Here is a 27,788-nt window from a genome sequence, read left to right as displayed (position 1 = left end):
TGACTTCATCTTCATGTACCCGGGACAAGGCATCCGATCTCTGGTTTTTGGTCCCGGGACGGTAGGTGATCCGGAAGTCAAAACGGCCGAAGAACAGTGACCAGCGGGCTTGCCTGGGGTTCAGCCGCTTGGTGGTCCTGATATACTCCAGGTTCCAGTGGTCAGTGAAAACCTTGAATGGCACGGACGTTCCCTCCAACAGATGTCTCCACTCTTCAAGAGCCTCTTTCACCGCAAGGAGTTCTCGATTGCCGACGTCATAGTTCCGTTCGGCCGGGGTCAACCTGCGGGAAAAATAGGCACACGGGTGAAGGACCTTATCGGTCCTCCCGCTCTGGGAAAGCACAGCTCCTATCCCTGAGTCCGAGGCGTCCACTTCAACCACTAACTGGCGACTAGGATCGGGCTGCACCAGAACGGGTGCAGACGAGAAGCGCCGTTTCAACTCCTTGAACGCGGCATCGCAATGATCCGACCAGGTGAAGGGGACTTTTGGTGAGGTCAGGGCTGTCAGGGGGCTAACTACCTGACTGTAGCCCTTAATGAACCTCCTGTAGAAATTAGCAAAGCCGAGGAACTGTTGCAGCTTCCTAGGGCTGGTGGGTTGGGGCCAGTCTCTCACCGCCGCGACCTTGGCCGGATCAGGAGCGACGGAGTTAGGGGAGATGATAAACCCCAGGAAGGACAAAGAAGTGCGGTGGAACTCGCACTTCTCGCCCTTCACAAACAGCCGGTTCTCCAACAACCGCTGCAGGACCTGACGTACATGCCGGACATGTGTCTCAGGATCCGGAGAAAAGATGAGTATATCGTCCAGATATACGAAGACGAATCGGTGCAGGAAATCCCGCAAGACATCATTAACCAATGCTTGGAACGTCGCGGGGGCGTTTGTAAGACCGAACGGCATGACCAGGTACTCAAAATGACCTAAATAAATGCCGTCTTCCACTCGTCTCCCTTCCGGATCCGAACCAGGTGATACGCATTTCTAAGATCTAGCTTAGTGAACATTTGGGCTCCACGCAGGGGCGTGAACACTGAATCCAACAAGGGCAATGGGTATCGGTTACAAACCGTGATTTCGTTCAGCTCCCTGTAATCAATGCATGGACGTAGTCCGCCATCCTTTTTCCCCACAAAAAAGAAACCTGCACCCATCGGGGAGGTGGAATTCCGGATCAACCCGGCAGCTAGAGGGTCCCGGATGTAGGTCTCCATTGATTCACGCTCAGGTCGTGAGAGGTTGTACAGCCTGCTGGACGGGAACTCAACGCCTGGAACCAAATCAATGGCACAATCGTACGGGCGGTGCGGGGGAAGGGTGAGCGCCAGATCCTTGCTGAACACGTCCACAAGGTCATGGTACTCCACCGGCACTGTCCCGAGATTGGGCGGGACTCTGACCTCCTCCTTAGCCTGGGAACCGGGAGGAACCGAGGAACCTAAACATACCCGATGGCAGGTCTCGCTCCATTGAACCACTACCCCGGACGGCCAATCGATCCAGGGATTGTGTTTTAACATCCAGGGGAACCCTAGAATCACCCGGGAGGTGGCAGGAGTCACAAAAAACTCGATCTCCTCCCGGTGGTTCCCTGACACCACCAGAGTTACTGGAGGTGTCTTATGTGTGATTAAAGGGAGTAGGGAGCCATCTAGTGCCCGTACTTGCACAGGTGAAGTAAGTGCCACCAGAGGGAGCCCTGCCTCCCTGGCCCATTTGCTGTCTAGCAAATTCCCTTCAGAGCCCGTGTCCACCAGTGCTGGGGCCTGAAGGGTTAAATCCTCATAAAGGATTGTAACCGGGAGTCGTGTGGCAATATGGGTGTGTCCCACGTGAATGTCTTGGCCCACCCCTAGCCCAGTTTCTAGGGGCGGGCGTTGGTGTTTAACCGCTCGGGGCAGTCCCTCACTTGATGCTCTATCGAGCCACAAACAAAGCACGCTCCGCGGACCAGCCTCCTCTGTTTATCCGGTGGTCTAAATGTGGCCCTGCTCGTGTCCATAGCTTCATCAGCAGGGGGAGCTGTAACCACACGGAGCGTAGAGGCCGTGGAGCGTGGGGGAGGGCGGAGCTTGGTTGGAACCGGAAGGGAGAGGGACGGCGCGTGCCCGGCCACACCCTTCGTCTCGTTCCCGACGGCGTTCTTCTAACCGATTGTCTAATCGTATAACCAGATCAATAAGCCCGTCTAAATCCCGCGGTTCGTCCTTAGCCACCAGGTGCTCCTTCAGGACCAACGACAGTCCGTTTACGAGGCGGCACGGAGGGCAGTGCTATTCCAGCCGGATCTCGCCGCCACGATGCGGAAGTCGACTGCATAAGCAGCTGCGCTCCGGCGCCCCTGTCTCATTGACAGCAGCACGGCTGAAGCGGTCTCTCCTCTATTTGGGTGATTGAACACTGTTCTGAACTCCCTCACAAACCCATCATATGTCTGAAGGAGCCGTGAATTTTGCTCCCAGAGTGCTGTAGCCCAAGCGCGTGCCTCACCGCGAAGCAGAGTTATAACATAAGCTACCTTGCTAGCATCAGTCGCGTACATGACGGGACGTTGTGCGAAGACGAGCGAACACTGCATAAGAAAGTCCGCGCACGTCTCCACACAACCCCCGTACGGCTCTGGAGGGCTTATGTATGCTTCAGGGGAAGGTGGGAGGGGTCGTTGAACGACCTGTGGAATGTCAACGTTGCGCACAGGATCGACAGGAGGGAGAGCCGCAGCAGCGCCCTGAGGGCGCGCTTCCACCTGAGCGGCGAGAGCCTCCACCCTGCGGTTAAGGAGGACGTTCTGCTCGGTCATTAGATCCAACCGAGCCGTAAAGGCGGTGAGGATTCGCTGCAACTCACCGATCATTCCTCCTGCAGACGCCTGTGCGCCCTGTTCTTCCATTGGCCGTTCAACAGCCAGTTGACGCCCCTCGGGGTCCATGACGTTGGCCGAGATATCCTGTTGTGAATGTGTAGGAACACGGACCCACAACAGGGGCGCAAATGAACGGACAATGGAGGAAGTCAAATAATAACACTTTACTGTTGTGAAGAAGTACAACCAACACGGCGAATTACAATTATAGACAAGTAGTCAATTCACAAAAAATGTGTCACGTGGGCAGGTTCGAAGATAAGAGACGTCCGTCCAAAGCAGAACCGGAGCCACACGATTTCCTCCGCCACCGAACCCCGGGAATACTGGAGCCGCCAAGTCCCGAACACCCAGGTGGCCACTGCCTCCGCTTGTCGGATCTGGTACTGCTGGCGAGGAACAAAAACAGTTAGATGTGGGTGCGTGTGCACCCAGCAACACGTATGGTGGGAAAACCACCTCCACCTCTCGTCGAAAAAAGAAACAGATTATCTGCTGTCCAAACACACACAAGCAACAGATATTCCTGTCATAAACACAGTCAGCTGAGAATGTTACCTCCTTGGTAGAGTGATATCTCGGCAAAGAAGTGGAGATGACGTCTTGCAGATATACCGCTGCGGATCAGATGATTGGTAACAGCTGTCGTAGGTGACAGCTGTCACCCCGGCTGCTCCTGTGAGGTGGCATCGCCCTCTGGTACCTGGAGCCCGCACTCCAGGCAGGGTGCCCTCTGGTGGTGGTGGGCCAGCAGTACCTCCTCTTCAGCGGCCCACACAACAAATGCTAAATGTTGAGTCGATATTGAATCCGGAAATGCTAAAGTGAGAGGCAGTGCACACCTTGACAGCACATGAGGTCAGTCAGTGACTATTTAGTGTGTAAATTGCATGAAGTTTTTAAGCCACACTAATGCTCCAAAGAAGCATTTACTGAAAATAAACTGTGTAGGACATAAATGAGATGGTGAGGACCTTCCAGGCATGTGAGACACAAATAAAGGAAAATGCATAAAATGGCAGGGGGTTAAAGTGGCTGTAGGTGGGAGGAGGGGGGGTAGAAGGGTTTTAGTCATGCTAATGCTCCCCAGAGGCATTTACTGAAAAAAGTCTGAAGGACCTAAATGACATGGTGAGATGCTGAAGAGCTTTGCTCATTTATGTCCATGACATATCCATATTACAATCAGTACATGTGAAGAATTCTGTTCATTTAAATCAAAGTATTTATTTGCTCAGTATTTATGTTTGCTGTGCAATTTCATTATCTTATTTCCTCAGTTAGTAAGTGGCACCATGTTTTAAAACTATGCACATTGGATTGATTTAATATTGTGAACCACTGATGAATATGGCCTCTGATTTTTATAAAGGATAGAAAACATGGAATAGTGACTTCCTTACTATGCCTTCTTTAGGTTTTGGGAAATTGTGTTTGAGAGGCTGGCATGTTGTTGGCACCAACTCCATGATGTCAAGACTGAGACTCTGTAGTGGTCCCTTTCAATTTCGGTTTCAATTTATTTTCCTTTATACGAGTATAGCGCCAAATCACAACAAAGCTGCCCCAAAGTGCTTCACACACCTTACCAACCTTTGTGTCCTGAGGCTTGGTTGGCATAGCAACCACCTTTTTCTCATTACTCTGTTAAATGTTTGGGTATATATATATATATATATATATATATATATATATATATATATATATATAATTTCAAAAACGTTTATGACCATACAGTGACTGCAGATGTTATGTATAACCTGAACCTTAGCTGTGTGGATTATAGTTGTATTATTTTGTACTCAGAGATGTGTGCAAACACCATGCAATAATGTTGATGCAGGATTTGAAGTTGTCCCATGGAAGTTGCACAAGCATATTTAGATCAACCAGTGAGTTTGATCCATAAGAAACATTGTTGGGCAAATATCTTTAAAAAATGAAAAGACATCCAGATATTCATTTTTGAACAAATACAACAACAACAAAAAAAAAACATCAGTGTGTCAATGCAAAATCAAACTGTAGATGTCCATATGTTCCTATTTCCAAAATAAACAAAATAATCAAATGTGATGGATTGTTTTTCTTCAGTTAAAGAAACAAATCATTTATCACGGTAAAACTTTGATTTAACAAATAAAGTGTTCTTTGTAACTTTACTGTCTGATACATAGCAAAGCAGGAAAGGTGGTCAGTGATCGTTCAGTAAATGAATGTGCAAACTTGATTAAGTATAAGACTGATTTTCTAATAAATTTCGGGGCTCCTCTTTTAAAAACATTTGTATCCTAAAAATGTATTATGTATTATTGGCAGTGAAAAGTGGTCACACATTTTACTCATTTATACGCATTTGCAAATATTTGCAAATATTTATTTATTGTAATTGTGTTGGTGGGTGTGATGTTTCTTTGTGTTTAGATGTTTCATTGCAGAAATAGATCCTTCTGTGGCCCTGTCATATTCAAAAGTACTGCAATAATGATTGGGGTAGTGGCAGTAAAAATAAAAATAAAAATAAAAGTACTTTGTTTTTCTCAGTTTGCTGTGTGGACATTGTTTATCCTTGTTAAGAGAAAGGATGCTCCAGGTGCGCACCACAGGAGCCATCCTCAGATTTTGACCTTGATGCCACTGTGCAGTAGACAATCCCTCAACACCGTACTGGTTGCTCCCTGCCAAAGAGTGATCTCCTCTGGTTTGTTATTTTCCAGAGATGAGGCTTCCCTCCTCCTCTCCTCTTCACAACACATGTCACCCTCCAATGGAAGGCAGCAGAGATACTCCCACAGCAGTGGTATTCATGTATCTGAGTCCTGATCCTTTGAGATCAAGAGAAGCCGTGGAAGAGCTTATGGATTTCTGAGAACACTTGACACAGGTTTTTGGCAATGTTGATACCTTTGAATGCCCCCTGGTCGTCTCTCTAGGGAGGTCTTCGAGGCTCATCCAACTGGGAGGAGGCCGCGGGAAGACCCAAGACAAACTGGGGGGATTATTTTTCCCAGCTAGCTTGGGAACACCTCAGGATTCCCCTGGAAGAGTGAGAGGACTTGGCTGAAGATAGGGAAGTGTGGGATGACCTGCGTGGTGCACTGCCACAGCAACCTGGACCTGAATAAGTGTCAGAAAATGAATGAATGATACCTTTGCGGGAACATTGTCCAAGAATTTAGTGTCCTGGTGCTTCGTGTCACACTACACTGTTGTGAGAGATGACGATCTCGCTGTAGTTAACAAAAATGCCGTTTCGGAAAAGGGTGATGCCTTCTAGTGGACTTGGGATTGGCATTTCATTTGGGTCTTTATTTAAAGGGGACTGCTGGGCCTTGGCATAGTGATGTGCTCTCTGGGTGCCTTATTATTATTGGTTTTATTGTTCATTCTACAGTATTCCTCAGGTACTGCTGGTATGTGACTTTTAATCTGACGAGGCTGAAATTACCTCTCACTCTTTACACCAATTTTCTCTTTAATCTTCATTTGGATTTACTGATACACTCAGTATCGTTGCTCTCAAATGTAAACTCCTTTTTTTCAGATACCCAGGAATATGAGTGAATTTATTTGCCAAGCTCCTCTGCAACAAAGGAGAAAACAAGCTCCTGTCACTGCTGTCCGAGCTGCTCCTTGTTACCACCTCTGTTGAGGTTTTTGTACAGAATATGTAACACTATTTTCCCCCACCTCCCTTCACTCTTTCTCTTGTGCATCTGCAGCAGTTGGTTTTTAGTCTTATTCCTGTGAGCTGTAAGTGCCCCCACACACACACACCCTTCCTTGCACCCCCGCCCGCCCCTGTCACAGTGAAGTGGTTATTTTTAGTTTTGGGGATGTAGCTCTCTCAGCCTGCATCCGGCAGCACACAGAGATTAATGGAGCACGAGAGAAAGCTAGAAAGGGAGCAGACATGCACACTCGCCACATGGCAGAGTGAGTGAGTGAAAATCTGTCACAGACAGAAAGAGAGAGAGTGAGAATGGGTAGTCATGCATGAAGAAGGAGCTGAGGTTCACCTGTAATTCAATGAAATAAAAAGCCTGTGAATTCAGTGCTTACGTGGAAAAGAATCTTTCTTCCCTGTCGGGCTTCATGGAAGAAAAGCTTTGAGTTGAGAAGCACATCACTTACAGTAGTGTTCAGAATAGTAGTGCTATGTGACTAAAAAGATTAATCCAGGTTTTGAGTATATTTCTTATTGTTACATGGGAAACAAGGTACCAGTAGATTCAGTAGATTCTCACAAATCCAACAAGACCAAGTATTCATGATATGCACACTCTTAAGGCTATGAAATTGGGCTATTAGTAAAAAAAGTAGAAAAGGGGGTGTTCACAATAATAGTAGCATCTGCTGTTGACGCTACAAACTCAAAACTATTATGTTCAAACTGCTTTTTTTAGTAATCTGTGAATCACTAAACTAGTATTTAGATGTATAACCACAGTTTTTCATGATTTCTTCACATCTGCGAGGCATTAATTTTGTTGGTTTGGAACCAAAATTTTGCTCGTTTACTAGTGTGCTTGGGGTCATTGTCTTGTTGAAACACCCATTTCAAGGGCATGTCCTCTTCAGCATAAGGCAACATGACCTCTTCAAGTATTTTGACATATCCAAACTGATCCATGATACCTGGTATGCGATATATAGGTCCAACACCATAGTAGGAGAAACATGCCCATATCATGATGCTTGCACCACCATGCTTCACTGTCTTCACCAGACCCGGCGCCAGAAAAAAATATTAAGGGGTCAGTGAGTTTATCACAGGGGGCGGGGGTCGCTCCACCCCCCCCAAAAAAAGTGCGCACTGGAGGAGACGTGCCTCTGAGCGTGCGTAATGAATTAGGTGCGCTCCTGGAAAGCTCGTGTATTTAGGCTACACCATTGCAAGAGACTGACTAAGAGTAAAGAGTGATGACAGTATTTTTTAATTATTATTTGAACGTAAAGAACCTCAGTCAAGTGATCTCCTGCATACAACACAGAGCCGGTGTTCTGTCGAGATGAGGTGCGCCAACTTTCGACACTCTGAGCTGTGACGTACCCTCGTGTTGTCCAATAGGAACGATGCATCGGGCCAAAACACGGAAGACTCGTGGCAGAAACCACTGATCTGTACAAAATGGATCGGACCAATCCGATTGGTGCAGAAACCACTGATCTGTACAAAATGGATTGGACCAATCTGATTGGGGCAGAAACCACTGATCTGTACAAAACATTAACGTGTGACAGGACTGCTCATTTAGAGAGCAGTTTCTGAAGAAAAATCATTGGAAATGTTTTTTGTTGTTGTTGTTTGTTACCTCAAAATTTCTGATTACTGTTTAAAAAAAGGTTTAGAACACTTGTAATTAAAATAGCTAAATAAATCAATAAATGGTTCTTTAGAAACCTTTCATCTGTAAATTAAACCACCTGTTATTTCATATTAGTTAATTTCTTGTTTAACATAAGGAACCTCAGACATTTATTTTTAGACAAAATAACATGGAACCTTGTATAAGTCTGGTAGATTATTTATATCTCATTTCAACCAGAAAAACAAACACTAAATAAATACAAATGTTTATTATGAATGCAAAAGGAAATAATTAACAATGACTGCATGTGATTGTAAAGTAGGATTTCTGTGACATAAACCTCATGATGAATTTTTTTTATAGTCATTTAAACTTGTAATTTCGTCAAAATATGTAATTGCCTTTAATGTTATCAGGACAGAGTCATTTCTAAAATATGAATTTGAGCACAATAAGTTGAGAGCTTCTACTTGTGCAAATGTCTTTTGACTTTGATTCGTGGACATTTTTAATGATCCGTCATTTATTGTTAAAAATATAAAATGAAACAGCTTTTTTTAAAAATAAAAAAATAGTTGCTGTTGAAAGAGCCTTTATTTAGAAGCAGGTGATGTTATGCTGGATTCTCGAGACCAGATGAAGGTCTCTTCTGCAGTTTTTAACTCTCTGGTGGTGTTGCTGAAAAGCAGAGATGTTTTCTTTTGACTGGACTTCGCGGTGTTCAACTCATCAATGGAAGTTTGGTTGTCTGCACAGCAAATGTTCCTGATTGGGACAAATAAAATATTTCTTTAAATATAATGAAACATAAACAGTTTATACATAAAAAAAAGGGGGGGGGGACCGCCCCCCCCCCAAAAAAAAAACGATGGAAAAAACGCCCGAAAAAATAAGTTACTTAAAGCTGAGCTTTTGTGGTGTCTGAAAAAAGCTGTAGCTTTATTTGGTAAAAATAAAAAAGACTGAACCATTTACAAATTAAAAGTGTTCACTCAGATCAACTGTGCTAAAAGGCTAAGCTAATGTTAGCCGATCATTAAACCTTCACAATTCAGTAAACGTCACGTTTTATTTTTACATTATTCTCACCTCAGTAAAGCTGCAGAACTAAACTCCGTTGGGCAAACTGGGACTTTGCATATATCCAAAAAGTGGGAGATTTCGGACTGAGTGGGTTTGCTACATCACCCCGGTGGCCTGGATCGCTCTGCCCAGTGATGATGCCTGAAGGCCGGCTTCTCCGTGCAGGTTGACCCGCTGTCGCGGTTCGATCGATATCCCACCAAGACGTCAGTCCTCCCTCGGTCGGTGTCACTCCGAAAAGTAGCTGAAAAAAGCTTCTCCCAACAGAGTGATGGGAGAATCGTTCTACTGCTGTTTTTTTCAAGGTTTTTTTGTGGTTCAGGTGACGCAAATTCAAGATGGTGATCGCTGAACTGTATTCAGGTTGAGAGTGTGAGTAGCAATCTCTCCTTGCCGCTTCCAAAGCGACGCGTCTGACGTCACGCCGCGTTGGAAACGCACCGCCCTTTGCCGCACTGACAAGCGCAACCCTCAACCTATCAAATCCCTTGAACACAGACACACGCCATATCCGTTTGTTTTAAAATTAATTACTTTAGTTAATTAATTTGCTTTATTTGTTAAATACGTGATATTATTGAATAACTGATATTTTGCTATATTTTCCAGTATTTCTTTTTCTTTCTTTTTTTATTTTTTTGATAACTCTAACATCCGAGGGGGCGAGGTTGATGACGTGAGGGGGCGTCGCCCCCAAACACCCCCTCGTGGCGCCGGCTGTGGTCTTCACTGTGAACTGTGGCTTGAATTCAGAGTTTGGAGGTCGTCTCACAAACTGTCTGCAGCCCTTGGACCCAAAAATAACAATTTTACTCTCATCAGTCCAAAAAATATTCCTCCATTTCTCTTTAGGCCAGTTGATGTGTTCTTTGACAAATTGTAACCTCTTCTGCACATGTCTTTTATTTAACAGAGGGACTTTGCGGGGGATTCTTGCAAATAAATTAGCTTCACACAGGCGTCTTCTAACTGTCACAGCACTTACAGGTAACTCCAGACTGTCTTTGATCATCCTGGAGCTGATCAGTGGGTGAGCCTTTGCCATTCTGGTTATTCTTCTATCCATTTTGATGGTTGTTTTCCGTTTTCTTCCACGCGTCTGTTTTTTTTTTTTTTTTTTTTTTTTCCATTTTAAAGCATTGGAGATCATTGTAGATGAACAGCCTATAATTTTTTGCACCTGCGTATAAGTTTTCCCCTCTCCAATCAACTTTTTAATCAAACTATGCTGTTCTTCTGAACAGTGTCTTGAATGTCCCATTTTCCTCAGGTTTTCAAAGAGAAAAGCATGTTCAACAGGTGCTGGCTTCATCCTTAAATAGGGGACACCTGATTTACACCTGTTTGTTCCACAGAATTGATGAACTCACTACTATTGTTGTGAACACCCCCTTTTCTACATTTTTTTTTTTACAAATAGCCCAATTTCATAGCCTTAAGAGTGTGCATATCATGAATGCTTGGTCTTGTTGGATTTGTGAGAATCTACTGAATCTACTGGTACCTTGTTTCCCATGTAACAATAAGAAATATACTCAAAACCTGGATTAAACTTTTTAGGCACATAGCACTACTATTATTCTGAACACTACTGTACGAATGGCAGTGATATTTAACTGATGCACATTTTCTCAGGATGATGGTATTTTTGAAAGCCGGTTTGCCACAATGGTTATTATATTCAACGTGCAGTCTTTGAATCTTTGACTAAATTAATTTGGGTTTCTGCAAACTACAGTACATCACATTGTAGCGTAAATGGATAACTTTAGAATTTTGTTACTATTAAAAGCATCAAACACTGTGGGCCACCGCCTGTGAACAGGAAAACAAAATCACTGTAATTCTACTCTGAATATCAAAGTCTCAAATACCTCAGGGCACTACATATGAAGGGCAGAAAAATGTATCTCGTCTGAACCATTCAGTGCATTATATCTCTATCCTTAATTGTACTAAGACAAACAACAACTTTATGTAAGTTTTAAACTTTATTCAGTGACTACGTTTACATGCAGCCAATAACCTTTTCATAACCCTTTCATAACCGGAATATTAGCAATAACCCGGTTGCGCATGGCCACGTAAACACCCGCAAAAATCCGAATATGCTCATATTCTGGTTTTTAAAAACCCGAATATGACCCCTGGGTTACTCCTTTTCTAACCCGAATATCAGGTCATATAAACGCGCATCGGAATATCCCCATAGAAAGGAACATTATTTTGTGTTCTACGCATGTCCTATCCGCAAGGAATCTTGGTCTTTTGAGTACGGCAACTACTTGTATGCGGCGCGTGCAACCCACCGGACACCACAGAAGCAGAGGTAAACAAGTATGGGGAAATCCAGATACAGCAGCACAGCACCACACTTTTGGAGCGAGGAGGAAATCAAGTACTTCATTAGTATCGTGAAAGACATGAATATAATGTCTTTTATTGACAGTAGAAAGTACAGCGATAGCAACATTTACAAGAAATTGGTCAAAAAGTCTCCGAAGCAGGATTTGCATGAACGCCAGACCAAATCAAGCACTGATGGAAGACGTGCGTCACTGTTTAGATGGGGATATTTCAAATGATACCAATGACCATGTATACAGGAGTAACTCTGTCTGCTTAAGCATGTAAACGGGTTATTCCTAATGATTCAGAAACTGGAATATTGACCTTATCCCGAATATTAATGGCATGTAAACATAGCCAGTTTGGAAGCACAGTGAAACCGACATGGAATGAACACAACCATTATTCGGATACCTGTTGTGTGTGGGCCGCCAGAAGAGGAGGTACTGCTGGCCCACCACCAGAGGGCGCCCTGTCCCGAATTCCCAGGTGATCACCGTCCCCGACTGTCGGATCTGGTACTGCTGGCGAGAACAAAGACAGTCAAGTGTGGGTGTGTGTACACCCAGTAACAACAGCGGTGGGAATGCCACCTCCACCTCTCACTCAATAACTGCAGAGTACTGTAGATTCCTCGGGGGAAAAGAGTGCCTTCAACGCTCTCTCAGCTTTCACCGACGGAGGTACCAGTACTCCTGCAAACACTCACAATATACAAATATTGCAATCACAAATGGCTTAGGATATTACCTCCAATGAAGTATGATATCTCGGCAACGAGGTGGAGATGACGTCTGGTCTTTATGGAGTGACAGGACGTTGAGTAGATGGGTGACAGCTGTCAAGAGGTAATGAGTGACAGCTGTCACCCCCGGCTGTGTCCATGGCGGCAGCGCCCTCTCGAAGCCTGCACTTCAGGCAGGGCGCCTTCTGGTGGTGGGCCAGCAGTACCTCCTCTTCTGGCGGCCCACACACAACAATACCATGAAGTTAAATGCATTAAAAATGTTATTCTCTTACCCTGAGTACATTCACCAACAAGGGAAACCTTAAAACATTTTTTGCAAAAACTATATGGATTTGAATCATGTGTGATTGCATCAGCCAAGCTTGAACCTTCGTGCGCATGCGTGAGTTTTTTCACGCCTGTCGGTTGCGTCATTTGCCTGTGAGCACGCCTTGTGGGAGGAGTGGTCCAGCCCCCCGTATTTTCATTGTCAGGAAATTGGCTGATCGACTGCCGCTTTGCTTTATCAACATTTTTTTCAGAAAGTGTGAGAGACAGCCAAGTGGAAACCATTTGGAAAATTCAGATGGCTTTCGGTGAAGATCTTATGGGGATCACACAGATTAAGGACAATTACAACTGGATTAAAGACGGCCCACAGCGGCGGATGGCGCGCCGCGCACCGAGCGGCCATCGACAGGCTCAAATGACCAGATCATTTCCAAAGTGAACGCTTTGTTGATCCGGGACGTCATCTGACTACCAGAGAAATGGCAAGACAGCTGGACATAGCACTTTTTCAGCACATTCCACTGTTACAGGAGTTTTTGTCATGAAAAGATGTGCGGAGAAATTCGTGCATCGGGACGGAGGCGCAGGGCACAGAACAGAAAGCAACGCCATGATGAAGCCTCACAGGACATGTTGTGGCATGTCCAGCTGTCCACAATTTCTCGGATAGTCACACAACTGAAAAGCCACCGAAAGCCGTCTGAATTTTCTGAATGGTGCAAGAGCTGGGCATGTTAGGGCTTGTCCTGTGAGACCAACACAGAGGTGCTTTCGTCCCGCGCCATGAGCGGCTCCGTGGCGAATTTCTCCGCTCCTCTTTCCATTACAAAAACTCCTGTAACAGTGGAATGTGCCGAAAAAGTGCTATGTCCAGCTGTCTTGCCATTTCTCTGGTAGTCAGACGACGTCCCGGATCAACAAAGTGTTCACTTTGGAAATGATCTGGTCGTTTTAGCCTGTCGATCGCCGCTCAGTGCGCGGCGTGCCATCCGCCGCTGTGGGCTGTCTTTAATCCAGTTGTAATTGTCCTTAATCTGTGTGATCCCCATAAGATCTTCACCGAAAGCCATCTGAATTTTCCAAATGGTTTCCACTTGGCTGTCTCGCACACTTTCTGAAAAGATTTTGATGAAGCAAAGCGGCAGTCGATCAGCCAATTTCCTGACAATGAAAATCCGACGAGGGGGTTGGACCACTCCTCCCACAAGGCATGCTCACAGGCGAATGACACAACCGACAGGCGTGAAAAAACTCATGCATGTGCACGAAGGTTCAAGCTTGGCTGATGCAATCACACATGATTCAAATCCATATAGTTTTTGCAAAAAATAAAAAGGTCCGTTACTTTTCTAACAGACCTCGTATGAAGACGTAGAAGTTAGGCTTAGAAAACAGGTGAACATCTGTGAGCAGCAATATGGTTTCAGTGTTGTATGGCTGGGGGCCTGGCTGCCTTTTGTTTCTGTCTTTTGTTTTTCCTTCCAGGTGGCTTGCATTTGGGACTGAGTGGCTGTGTAGCTGAGTTTATCAGGACCTCACCCTGATCACCTGCGGCTCGTCAGGACTCACAGCTGTGGTGCATCTACATGGATTGGAACATGGTGGCATTTAAGACTGGAGTACACAGTGTGTATTTGCCAGAGACTCGACCTTGTGACCAGACGGGTGAGATCGTCGTCTCGGGAGCCATCTCATCAGTGGATGCAGAGAACGTCCAGGTTTGATGCATGGTCTGTGAAAGAGGAGAGGGTGAGGTCTCACGCTCGTCAGCACATTTCCTGAGGTACGTTAGATTTTGTGACTAACATTTATACAGTCAGTAAATGTGGTGTCCCTCACACCTTATTATATTGAGCTGTATGTTGGTCATTTAAATCAGCTTCCGCTGCAGTGAGTTTGTGAACTGGATGTTCCATGCCTGCAGGGTGGGAAGCTGATTAGTAATTAAGCCAGGAAGTGTTTGCTGTTTGTGCACCTTTGAGTGGTCTCTCTGTGTGTTGAGTGTCGACTCACATAATGATTCCTTCTTTCACAGACTCGGTTTGTCGCGGCCACCTGGGGGGTGTCGGCGGGGTCCTTGGGTCCGAACCAGTTCTGGCTCCGGACCGTTAGCGCTGCTGGGAGCGCACCGCAATCCACCACGCCAGACCGCGCACTTTTATATTTTTCACAGCACTGTTATGTTCATTAAACTCTGTTATCCTTTGTACCGTGCTCTGCTTATTTTATACTGGGTCCTTCAAACGCTGGTCGGTTCTCCGGGCTGCGTCCGACACATAACATTCAGGCCAAGAAAGAGCACTACAGATGCAATGTTTGCTCTAAGAGTACTGGTGTAGAAGTAAAGAGATGGTCAGTAGGAGTTACATTGTGCATTTGTGGATTTAGAGAAAGCTTGTGACAGGGTGCCAGAGAAGAGTTGTGGTATTGTATGAGGATGTCTGGAGTACTCTGGGTAGTGCAGGACATGTACAAGGACAGTGTGACAGCTATGAGATGCACAGTAGGAATGGCAGATGCATTCAAGGTGGAGGTGGGTTTATATCAAGGATTGACTGTAAGCGCTGCGCTTTCATGTTCACAGTGGTGATGGACAGGTGGATGAGATCAAACATGAGTCTCCATGGACTATGATGTTCGCAGATGACGTGATCTGTATATGTATAGAGAGCTGGCTGAGATGAGCCTGGAGAGGTGGAGATATGGAGAGAAGGAGACTGAAAGTTAGGAGCAAGATGGAGTGTCTGAATGAGAGGAAGCCCAGCAGAATAGTGTGGTTACAAGGAGTAGAGTGCTTCAGGCAGATGAGTTTAATAGTTTCGGTCAACTATCCAAAGGAATGGGGAATGTGGTACAGAGGTGAAGAAGAGAGTGTAGGCAGGGTGGAGTGGGTGGAGAAAGGTGGCAGGAGTGATTTGTGACCGAAGAATATCTGCAAGAGTGAAGGGCAAAGTCTACAAGACAGTAGAGACCATCCATGTTGGACGGCTTAGAGACGGTGGCACTAACAAAAAGACAGGAAGCGGAGCTGAAGATGTGATTCTCTTTGGGAGTGACGAGGATGGACAGGATTAGGAATGAACATATCAGACAGCTCAGGTTGGATGGTTTGGAGACAAAGTCAGAGAGGCGTGACTGAGATGGTTTGGACATGTGCAGAGGAGGGACCCAGGGTATATAGGGAGAAGGATGATGAGGATGGAGCCACCAGGTAGGAGGAGAAGAGGGAGGACAAAGAGGAGGTGTATGGATGTGCTGAGGGAGGACATGCAGGTGGTTGGTGTGACAGAGGATTGTGACATGGAAATGGATGCTCTACTGTGGCGCCCCCTAATGAGAGCAGCCAAGTAGGAGAGGAAAGACTCAATATTATTTCTTTGTTGCTGGCCAGATGAACAAAAACATTCTTTTTGATTGTTAAAAATATTAATCAAAAAATAACAAATACGTAATTTTGTAATCTTTATTATGCACATAAACACCCAATAATAATCTCTATCATATTTTATCTCAAATCTCTGTGCATACTTGGAAATTTGACACAACACAGATGTTTATCTTGTGTGTATGATCTAATCAGATGTGAGGAAATACCGTATTTTCCAGCGTATAAGTCTTATTTGTGTTTTGTTTGTACTACTTTGTGAAGCCCTGCGACTTGTACTCTGGTGCGACTCATATACCAAAAAGTCACAATTTTGTTCTTAATAATACTAATTAATGACTATTTATATAGAACCTTACCAAGAATCAAAGCGCTAAATAAAATAAACTCCAATAACAAAAGAAAAATGAGAATTTTTCTGTGACGGTAATAAAACGGACTGTGTTTATAGTGTTTTTCCATCTGCATCAGACACTCAAAGCACTTTACAATAATGCCTCACATTCACCCTGATGTCAGGGTGCTGCCATACAAGGTACTCACTACACACCGGGAGCAATAGGGATTAAAGACCTTGCCCAAGAGCCCTTAATGATTTTCCAGTCAGGCTGGGATTTGAACCAAGGATTGTCTGGTCTCAAGCCAAAGCCTTAACCACTAGACCAGGGGTGCCCAATTTTATTTGTCACATACAATCAAAAAACTGAACAGTGGTGGTAATAAATGAGAAATTTGCAACCAACAAGCTCCAAACCCAGTGTACATGGTAAAAGTAGTCATAGTAATTTGGCCAAGCTTATATGGTTAGCTGAATTACTATCACACTGTTATGACATTTTGAGTCTTGAAGTCTAGATTTGACATGTTGTAACACATTTCACAGTGAACTGTTTAACTCATTAATATGATTACTCTCCATTTTAGTGTCCAGAATGCGCCATCGGTGGAATCTATGGGGTGTTGACCAGGAGGCGTGGTCATGTGTTTGAAGAGTACAGAGTCATGGGAACACCGATGTATATCGTGAAGGCCTACTTGCCTGTCAATGAGTCATTTGGTAAGTCAATCATTGCCCCTATTCCCACCCCCCAAGGGGAAAAAAAAACACAAAGGGTTTCTGGTTGCTCATAGTCTAATGTGGACACTGAAAGGTTTATTTATTTTATTTTGACTGACCTTTGCTTATGTAGTAGTTAATATAACACATTATAGGAGAAGTCAATGCAGCATCACTTCTGGGGCTGTGATGTAAAAATAGGGACACGGACAAACTGCAAGAAGTTTCTCAGAATTAAAAAAGGGTTTTGCAAGGACAAAGCAGTAGTTGAGATTGATTGCAGGAGGTCATGGGGAAAACATCGGGAACAGTGGAGTATATTTGTAGCGATCACTTCATCAAATATGGTCCTCTTCCGTGAATTATGTCTGTTCAATTCAGTAGGCTTCAAAATATCGTTGGTGAATAACTGGTATCTTGACTTAAAATCCTCAATTTCCCTCATACATAAACAACAAAATGTTTAAATATAATTCTGTTAAAAATGTAGGCATTAATGAATGATCAAAGGGATTACGTGCGCCATCAGTTCCAGTCATATTCAGATACACAACTGCACATATGATGAATTTGAATACATGGGCTCTTTCTGAACTTATTAAAATGTGTTTTTTTTGTACCTTGCAATCTTCTGCTTGAAACGCTTCACACAGACTGCTTGACTTCTGACAATCTGAGGTTTCTTACAGTCTCTGTAACAGCAGTACTACACAATATTGAATCCTGGTTTTGATAAATAGCCTCCTTAGGTAATGCAGTTGTGACAATTGGCATCTACATATAACAATGTTTATCTTGTGCTTTTCCAGGTTTCACAGCTGACCTGCGCTCCAACACTGGTGGTCAGGCCTTCCCGCAGTGTGTATTTGACCACTGGCAGATCCTCCCAGGAGACCCATTAGATGCTGCAACCAAGCCTGGTATAGTCGTCACTGAAACACGCAAGCGCAAAGGGCTCAAAGAAGGTGTCCCTGCTTTGGATAACTACCTGGACAAGTTGTAAAAGGACACTGCTTGGATCGTGCCTCATTTCACTTACCAACACATCTGGCTTACATTGTGAGGCATAACTGTACAGAACAGTGAACATGTTTACCTAAAGGATAAATAAGGAAACAAATGCCAAAAGGATTGAAATGTACTAAAATACAAAAATTGTAAACTACAAATAAACAAAAAAAGTAAAGGCTTTTTCTTTTTTTTTCCCCTCCCCCCAACAAAGCAGTGTTACATGTGTGTGATCAATTTATATCTTGTCTTTCAAATTAAATTATCTTTAGGCTGTGTTAAAGCAGCATATCAGGTCCATGTTATCATAACGCTACACGTGGGCTGCAAAAGTGCAAGCATTTGTGCAATAAGGTACTGCACACTGCATTTGAGATCCACTACACATCCTACACACAGTGTAATTGAAAGATCCAGAAGGATGCACTGAGTGGAATAAATTAGTAAATTACTATATTTAAAATGAACTGCATTTATATAGCACTTTTCCATCTGCATCAGAAGCTCAAAGCTCTTTACAATGATGCCTCACAGATACCAGGGTGCTGCCATGCAAGGTACTCTATATACACCGGGAGCAACTAGGGGATTAAGGACCTTGCCCAAAGGGCCTTAGTAATTTTTCCTCTCTGGCTGAGTTTTGAACTGAGGATCCTCTGGTCTGAAGCCCAATGTTTAGCCACTAGATGATCACTTACCTTTATCTTTACTTTTATCTGTTACATATAATGTATTATCACAGAGCTGACTATAGTGTGACCTACACAATGCTGGCTGCCATTTTATTTTTATTTACCGACTGCTTTAATACTGATACAGAATACAGTGCATCCAGAAAATATTAACAGCACTTTGCATCTTATTCCAAAATGGATGAAATTTTTTATTTTCTCAAAATTGTACACTTAATACCCCATAATGACAATGGGAAAAAAAAAAACGTATTAAGTTTAAAAAGAAAAATGTCATATGTACATAAGCGTTCACAGCCTTTGCCATGAAGCTCAAAATTGAGCTCAGGTGCAGCCTGTTGCCACTAACCATGCTTGAATGCTTCTACATCTTCATTGTCAACTGACAGATGTCAGTTATGGGGCCATTTTGTGGTGTGAATACTTAAGATGGGGGGGGGGTCAATTTGCACTCATTCCCAGCTTCTTTTTTTTTTTATAGCTGCCATACCCTGCCCATGTGAGCAGAAGGGGGGCCTGGTTTCTCCCAATCACTTAGATGAATGTTCCTCAGGTTCTGTAGACACAAAGCCTGTTACCTCGTCGAGCAGGCACTTTGAGTTCAGATTCACAGCAGCTAAGCTGGCCGGCGAGTCCACAAGATAGTGTACTCCGATAGTGTACATGTTCAGATTTTTGTAGAAATTTGTTCAGTCCCTGATCGATGGCTGGAAACTGGTGGTGATCTACCAATCTGCCGCCATTATCTCTTTTGTTTTGGTTATATTGCAAAATGTGAACCCATAGTTTGACAACACGGTTTTGGTTTTCCCACGTATACTGGATTCTAGCTGAGAGTGATCATATAAGATAATCCCTTATTAGTCCCACAGTGGGGAAAGTTATGGCACTACATGTGACTGCGCATCACGTCTTTCACCCACTCCCTTAATGTGACCTGATGTTACTGTGAGCGACCTGGAAATGGCTGAGAGCTACTTAAAATTGCAATGAAACGAGTGCAGCTTGTATCTCTTCACAGTACCATGGCTAACACACACAACGGATGGTAAATGTGGACGTGCCGCATTTTACTACATTGAGCAGATGTGCAAAAGCTTGCGGGGGGGGTGGTGGTCATGTAAATTATAACTTGGTGTAACTCGGGGCAAGTTTCTGTGAAGGTAGTTCTGTGCTGTCATGGTTTAGAATTACTAACCAGTAGCCTGCGGTATTGCTCTGCTGAGGGAGTTCAGTCACATGGTTGCACTCTGTTTTCACATTAGTGCAGCAGATATTTAGAGGAATCATTCAAATGGTGATACAAGCACCAAATTTGGCAGAAGTACACCTTTAGATATTACTCTTGAAAAAAACGATGGGCCACTTGAATTTTCAATAGGTGGCCACGTAGGGGTCAATTGAAGAATTACATAGGGGTCAAAATAAAAATGCTCCAGTCATATTGAAAATATTTGATTGTAAAGATTCCAAAAAGGTATAGTTTGGACATGTATGACTGAATTCTATAGAGTCATGGGGTACAAACAAGAATGGTGACAAAGTTCAGTTTGTACAGGGGTCAAAAGTTAAGAGTTCCAGTTTTGTTCAAAGGTTATGCAGTTAATAGGGTTTCAAAAAGGAATAGTTTGCACCATGTATCATGCTTAGTTATCATGTTATGGGGTAACATGTCACATGTCATAGAATTCAATGGACGTCAACATTATTTGACCTTTACTTTAGAGACCAAGCATTCAACAAAGTCAAAACTATTCTATTTATTAATCCAAGTAGCTCAATCAATAATTTGCACCATTTTTTACTAAAATTGGAGCAACTTTAACTTTTGACCTCTGTATAAACTGAAATTGACTTTTGTCACCATTTTTAAGGTTTTTACCCCATAACTCCAGAACATTCAGTCATAGTACAAACTTATACCTTTTTGGAATCTTTATGATCAGACAATGTGGTATAGTTTACAATATGATTGGAGCATTTTATATTTTAACCCCTTTGTAATTCTTCAATTGACCCCTACGTGGCCACCTATTGAAAATTCAAGTGGCCCATTGGTTTTCTCAAAAGAGCAATGTCTAAGGAGAATTTGTGCTGGATTTGGTGCTTGTATCACCATGTGAAGTATTGTTTATTTGCTGCACTACTTCCCCACGTGCCGATGCAGCCGTTGCCTGTGAGAAGATCCACACAGTCACAGCAAAGCTCAGGCTGCAATCCAAAGGATCCTGAGGCATTCATGATTATTTCTGGAGATTTAATCATGCCTTCATAATTATACCTTGGACTCCTGCCGCATCCCACCAGGAATAACAGCACATAACTATGCTAATGTCAGGAACACATAGTCACCCCCCCACTTGCAAAGGTGGATCACGACTTGGTCTTTCTACAGTCACAGCATAACATAATGCCATCACAGGCCACAAGACAAAAGGTGGAACAGCAGGGTGGACTGTGGAGGAGGTGAACAAAATGAATGCCTTCTTCAACTGGTGCAACCAGCCTATGATCTCCCACCCACCTGTACCGCAGCCCCCTTCTTCCTTTCCCTCTTCCGTCAATGAGCCTCCCCTCCTCACATCCTCCTCCATACATACCGGGTTAGAAAGGAACTGGAAGCTTTGGTGCAGGAAAGCAGTAGGCCCGGACAAGGTGTGTCCACGGATGTTAAAGTCCTGTGCATTTGAACTGGAGGAGTTGTACAACATATCTTCAACCTTTTAGCTTGCAGTTGGGAAGAGTGCCTACCTTATGGAAGACGTTCGGAAAAAGCTCCAGCCCAAGCTGAATGCCTACCGACTGCTGGGACTCAGATCACATCTTATGAACACTGGAACGAGTTCCTCAACATCCTCAGGCCCCAGGTACATGCTCAGGAACCCCTACAGTTTGCCTTTTGGGCGGATGTTGGCGTGGAGGATGCTATCCTGTACTTCCTGGATCAAACTCACTCACACCTGGATAAGGTAAGTGGTAGAATTAGAATCCTTTTTTTTTTTTTAACCATTTTAAGCTCTTTATGCTTCAGGACAAACTGACGAAGATGTGAGTGGACCCCTGCTTGGTGTCCTGGATCTACAGCCATCTCACCGACAGACCTCAGTATGTCATCCTGCAGTCTGACGTACACTGTGGTTAGGAGCACCACAGGGGACTGCGCTGGACCCCCTCCTCTACACCTCAGACTTCTGCTATAACTCTGAGCTGTGCCACAAACAGAAGTTTGCGGATGATGCAGCTATCACGGGGTGTATCACAGATGACAGAGAGGACGAGTACAGGAGCCTAGTGAAGGACTTTGTTGTCTGGTGCCACAGAAACCTCCTGCAAATAGAATAGAATCTTTGTCACTGTACATACGTACATACATGTCAACCTATACGGATTGTCCGTAAATTATACGGATTTTTCCAAGTTTCAGTGTCATACGGACGTACAAATAGTCTTACGGATATTCAGGGTTTGGTCTGCAGCGGGTCTGGAATCAACCGTTTCTGCAGCGCGACTTCACTTTGATGCGTGAAACAAATGAAGCAATGCTTCGATCCACTAGCTCTTTGGTTCTGCTCTTCAGAAACGGCAAGTCCGCTTCTTAACGCCTCTCAAAGCCATTAAAATATCGTGAGTCACTTTTGTGTGGATTAAAGTCGCTAACTGGGACTTTTGTTGTCGTCAATAAGCGAGAGTCGTCCTCCGTTCCGTTGTCTGCCGAGACAGAGTCCGGTCGGAATCAATAACTTCTAAACGAATCGCCGCGTTAAATAAAATGACACCCCTTTAAAACGCTGTATTACAGACCACGACACTACAGTCGACTAAAACGTTTTTTTCTTCCCAAAATGAGACGTCCTGCATGCTGAATTAAACTGATGCTGACGTGAAACACAGTGAGCGCAGATGTATGGAAAGACATTAATGCCAATAATGTCTGAAAGGAAATGCTTTTGACAAAAAAATACAGATTCTGTTTATTCCTATTTATGTCCACAGATCAAGGATCCACCATGAAGAGTTTATGTCCAAAGTTTAAGGATCCAGTGACCAGTTTCATATTTACTTTATTCAGTTTATTTTTCAGGATTTTATTAATGTATTTCCATTAGTGACAGACAGTTCTTGTTTCTGTAAAAAAAAAACTAGATTTGACACATTCAGTTAGATAAAATTCAGCTTGACGCATGAATACTAGATCGCTATTGTTTGAAATTCAACTGTGGAGGAAATACTAATGATCCTGACTTTGTCAGTGCGGCAACTCATTTGTGGACAAAAACCCAGCTATGTGACACCGCTATGCGGTTGTGTGTACTATAATAAAACTGATTTTGGTGCGATTTGGAGGTTATAAGGATTTTGTGTTTTTATGGATTTTCTCACTTGGTGATACAGGTGGACCCTCAGAGGGGTTGACGTATGTACATGACATACAACGAAATTTGTCCTCTGCATTTGACCATCCTGTTGACAGACACAGTCCAACCACTAGGGGTAGTAGGCAGCCACAGTCCGGTGCCTGGAGACCAACTCCAAACGTAGAGAATGCTGCCTTGGTCAGGGCAGAGAAAGGAGCAGACCCTAAATAAGCAAGTTTTGATTGTGGGAGGAAGCTCCCACAGACACGGAGAGAACATGCAAACTCAACACAGAAAGGCTGGGAATTAATCCTGTGACCTTCTTGCTATGAGGCACCAGTGCTAACCACTGACCCACCATGCTGCCCAACACCTCAAAGACTAATTAGCTGGTCATGGATTTTGGGAAGTCAAGATCATCTCTATGGCCAGTTCTGGTTGAGGGTGTTGAGGTAGAGGTGGTAGATAGCTAGAAATACCTTGGGCTGTGGCTGGACAACAAGCTAAACTGGACCTGAAACACAGACCACCTGTACAAGAGGGGCAAGAGCCTTCCTGAGGAGGTTGCGTTCTTTTAACATCTGCAGGAAACTCCTGAGGATGTTCTACCAGTCTGTGGTCACCAGAGTCCTCTTTTACACTGGTGTTGGGGTGGCAGCACATCCAAAAAGGACTCGTCCCGGCTGGACAAACTGATCAGGCGCAGCGTGATGGCTCTGTAGTCGGCATGAAGCTGGACTCTGGTGACTGTTGCAGAAGAGAACACTGAAAAAAAACCTACTGGCCAGTCACCCTCGGCATACTGTCATCAGTGCACAGAGACGCCTGTTCAGTGATGAACAGGCGTTTTTATGCTAATGATTGTCAAATCTACATGCCTGTTGCTAAAAACAGCCTTTGCCCCCTGACACCCTTACTTGACTGTCTGTGTGACGTCAGGGCTTTGTTGTCACAGAATTTTTTGAAATTTAATGAGGGCAAGACAGAGGTTATGTTGTTTGGAAGTGCCCTCGTTGACTTGGGACCTCTTAAGGATTTTGTACATCCCAAGGTCACCAGCCTTGGTGTCACGATAGACAGCGATTTTAAATTTGATAAACAAATCAATGGTGTTTTGAAATCGTGCTTTTATCATCTTCGTCTTTTATCAAAGGTAAAACCGTTTTTATCTTTCAACCTTTTTGAACAAGTTGTGCACTCTTTTATTTCAAGTCGTCTGGACTACTGTAACACACTTTATTTCGGCATTAGCCAACGGGCTCTTTCCCGTTTGCAGTTAGTCCAGAATGCTGCAGCGTGACTTTTAACAGGAGCCTGAAAGCGTGAACACATAACCCAGATTCTTGCATCTTTGCACTGGCTTCCTATTAATTTTAGAATTGATTTTAAAATTTTACTGTTTGTCTTTAAAGCTTTGAATGGAATGGCCCCTCAATATATCACTGACCTCCTACAAATTACTCTCCGGCACGTGCTCTGAGGTCTGAGGGCCATTTCCAGCTCGTGGTACCCAAGACGAGACTTAAAACCAGGGGGACAGGGCTTTCTCTGTGGCTGGCCCCAGACTTTGGAACGCTCTGCCCTCCATGTCCGAACAGCCCCACAGTGGAGTGTTTAAGACTCGTCTGAAGACCCACTTTTATTCTGGTTTTTAACACTGCGTGAGTTGTGTGGTCCTCTGTTTTATTGGTGTTTTATTTTGGTAGATTTTATTGGTTTTATCTTTTGTATGCTGTATGTATTTATTTATTTATCTAGCACATTTTAGTTATTTTATTGTTAATTTTTTTTTTTTTTTTTTTCTTGACTTGGGGTTTTATCTATCGTAATTCTACTGTATGTGCAGCACTTTGGAACGTTTTTGTTGTTAAATGTGCTATATAAATAAAGTGGATTGGATATATATATATATATATATATTCCGACCCAAGTGGTTCAGGTGTCATATTGGCTCAGTAACAATTTAGTTCAGTCTTAGCTGTTTCATTCTCTCTGATACCTGGTAGTGCAGCACTGGCATGCAGTGTTCAGATTGTTCAGATAGATAGATACTTTATTAATCCCCTCGGGGACGTTCAGGTGTCTCATAGCTCACAGGTACGGATCACAAATAACAGATAAAAGACTGCAACAACAACCAAGCATTAAAAGTTAAAAAGTGAGCAAATTATGGTGGTGATAATGAAATATTAAAAAAAATATGATGAAAGGTTAAAAATGTAATTAATAAATAAATCTAACAATAAACAAGAGCAATCCAAAATTTCTGACATCTGTCAATCCAAATCCGGATCACCTCCAAAATTCAGTGGAGACTTCCGTGGCTTAATATCGTCTGTGGAAAAAGATTTCATCAAAATCTGTGCAGTAATTTTGACATAATCCTGATAACAGGCAGACAAATAAATTACGCCAATGGACGTAATAATTAAAAAATTATTCAAATGGATTATTTATCATCTAAAACCTCATCTGCACACCTATGAATGACATTTATTCTAACATTGCATATCAGTTCAAATAAGTTTACAGTTTTTCTCAGATCCTTTTTGGTACATTTCTCAGATCAGAATTGAAATTCTCAAAACTACCTGTTTAATCTTCACAACATTGTGTCCACTTGTGCACATAAAAAAGTTTCTCGTTTCTTTGAACAAGTTGCAAATGCTTTGGTACATCCATGCAAAGGCAAGTTGCATGTGCATGGCAAGTACAGTGGGGCCAAAAGTATTTAGTCAGTCCCTGATTGTCCAAGTTCTCCTACTTAGAAAGATGACCAGAGGTCTGTAATTTTCATCAGAGGTACACTTCAACTATGAGAGACAAAATGAGAAAAAAAATCCAGAAAATCACATTGTAGGATTTTAAAGAATTTATTTGTAAATTATAGTGGAAAATAATTATTTGGTCACCCACAAACAGCAAGATTTCTGGCTCTCAGACCTGTAACTTCTTCTTTAAAGAAACTCTTCTGTCCTCTACCTGTTACCTGTATTAATGGCACCTGTTGGAACTCGTTATCTGCATAAAAGACACCTGTCCACAGCCTCAAACAGCCAGACTCCAACTCATCCACAGCCAAAACCAAAGAGCTGTCGAAGGACACCAGGAAGAAAAATTGTAGACCTGAACCAGGCTGGGAAGAGTGAAATCTACAATCAGCAAGCAGGTTGGTGTGAATAAATCAACGGTGGGAGCAACTGTAAGAAAATGGAAGACATACAAGACCATTGATGATCTCCCTCGATCTGGGGGCTCCACGCAAGATGTCATCCTGTGGGGTCAAAATGATCATGAGAACGGTGAACAAAAATCCCAGAACTACACAGAGGGACCTGATGAATGACCTGCAGAGAGCTGTACCAAAGTACAAGCTACACACTACGCAGAGACGGACTCAAATCCTGCAGTGCCAGGCAGTGTCCCCCTGCTTAAGCCAGTACATGTCCAGCTTGTCTGAAGTTTGCCAGAGAGCATATGGGGGATCCAGAAGAGAATCGGAGAGATATCATGTGGTCAGATGAAACCAAAATAGACTTGACAACATGACTAGCTGATTAAAAACTCAACTAGTCATGTTTGGAGGAGAAGAATGCTGAGTTGCATCCAAGAACACCATACCTACTGGGGAGCATGGGGGTGGAAAACATGATCCTTGGGGGCTGTTTTTCTGCAAAGGGGACAGGACAAACTGATCTGTGTTAAGGAAAGAATGAACGGTGCCATGTATCGTGAGATTTTAAGCCAAAACTTCCTTCCATCAGTGAGAGCATTGAAGATGCAACATGGCTGGGTCTTCCAGCATGACAATGATTGCAAAAACACTTGCTCGGGCACAAAGGAGTGGGTTGAAAAGCATTTCAAGGTCCTGGAGTGGCCTAGCCAGTCCTCCAGACCTCAACCCCATAGAAAATTTGTTGAGGGAGTTGAAAGTCTGTGTTGCCCAGTGACAGCCCCAAAATGTCACTGCTCTAGAGGAGTTCTGCATGGAAGGAATGGGCCAAAATACCAGCTACAGTGTGTGCAAACCTGGTGAAAACTTACAGGAAATGTTTGACCTCTGTCATTGCCAACAAGATTATGTTACAAAGTATTGAGATTAATTTTGTTATTGACCAAATACTTATTTTCCACCATAATTTACAAATAAATTCTTTAAAAATCCTACAATGTGATTTCCTGGATTTTTTTTTTTTTTTTTTTTCCCCCATTTTGTCTCTCACAGTTGAAGTGTACCCATGTTGAAAATACAGACCCTCTCATCTTTCTAAGTAGGAGAACTGCACAATCAGGGACTGACAAATACTTTTTGGCCCCACTGTATAGCTGGATCACAACACAATGTTACAGTGTCTGGCATTGGAAGGACAAGGAATTGGATGGAGTCAACAGCCAGAGAGAAGAGAGTGAGGAGTTGGGAGGCAAAACAAAGGAAGAGGCCGAGGACGTGTGTGCGTTCCTGATGAGATGAGCCATACTTGTAGGCCATGTTCTCAATCATGGGCGTACAAAGGCTGAGTCTGGTCGAAGGTGTCAGCCAAACCTTGGCAAAACAACTGTGTCCTCACTGAATATTGGAGATGAGGGGGCTGCTGCCATTGGAATGAAAGCAGCAGGACACAATATATATTAAACAACATACGGTAACAAAACAACTTT

General features: G+C 43.6%; 2 protein-coding genes across 2 annotated transcripts in view; both read left to right on the top strand.

Annotated features, from left to right (window-relative positions):
- unc13a (unc-13 homolog A (C. elegans)) overlaps positions 1 to 27,788 on the top strand; it is a 181,271-nt gene that overhangs the window by 5,161 nt on the left and 148,322 nt on the right.
- Positions 16,914 to 18,179, top strand: LOC117518961 (elongation factor 2-like). The gene is made up of 2 exons (XM_034180246.1): positions 16,914 to 17,074; positions 17,884 to 18,179. Exons 1-2 carry the CDS (start codon positions 17,020 to 17,022, stop codon positions 18,075 to 18,077), a joined length of 249 nt encoding a protein of 82 aa, XP_034036137.1. The 5' UTR covers positions 16,914 to 17,019; the 3' UTR covers positions 18,078 to 18,179.

This window comes from Thalassophryne amazonica, chromosome 10 (genome assembly GCF_902500255.1).
Source record: "Thalassophryne amazonica chromosome 10, fThaAma1.1, whole genome shotgun sequence".
In the NCBI taxonomy this organism is placed as follows: Eukaryota; Metazoa; Chordata; class Actinopteri; order Batrachoidiformes; family Batrachoididae; genus Thalassophryne; species Thalassophryne amazonica.
The sequence above is the reverse complement of the archived record's forward strand: the minus strand, read 5'-3'. Positions and strand labels throughout refer to the sequence as shown.

What these genes read in the sequence shown, in the direction of transcription:
- LOC117518961 (XM_034180246.1), top strand. Translation starts at nt 17,020, where the DNA reads ATGGGAACACCGATGTATATCGTGAAGGCCTACTTGCCTGTCAATGAG. An exon ending in GCCTGTCAATGAGTCATTTG is followed by an intron (nt 17,075 to 17,883) that starts GTAAGTCAATCA and finishes GTGCTTTTCCAG; the next exon opens with GTTTCACAGCTGACCTGCGC.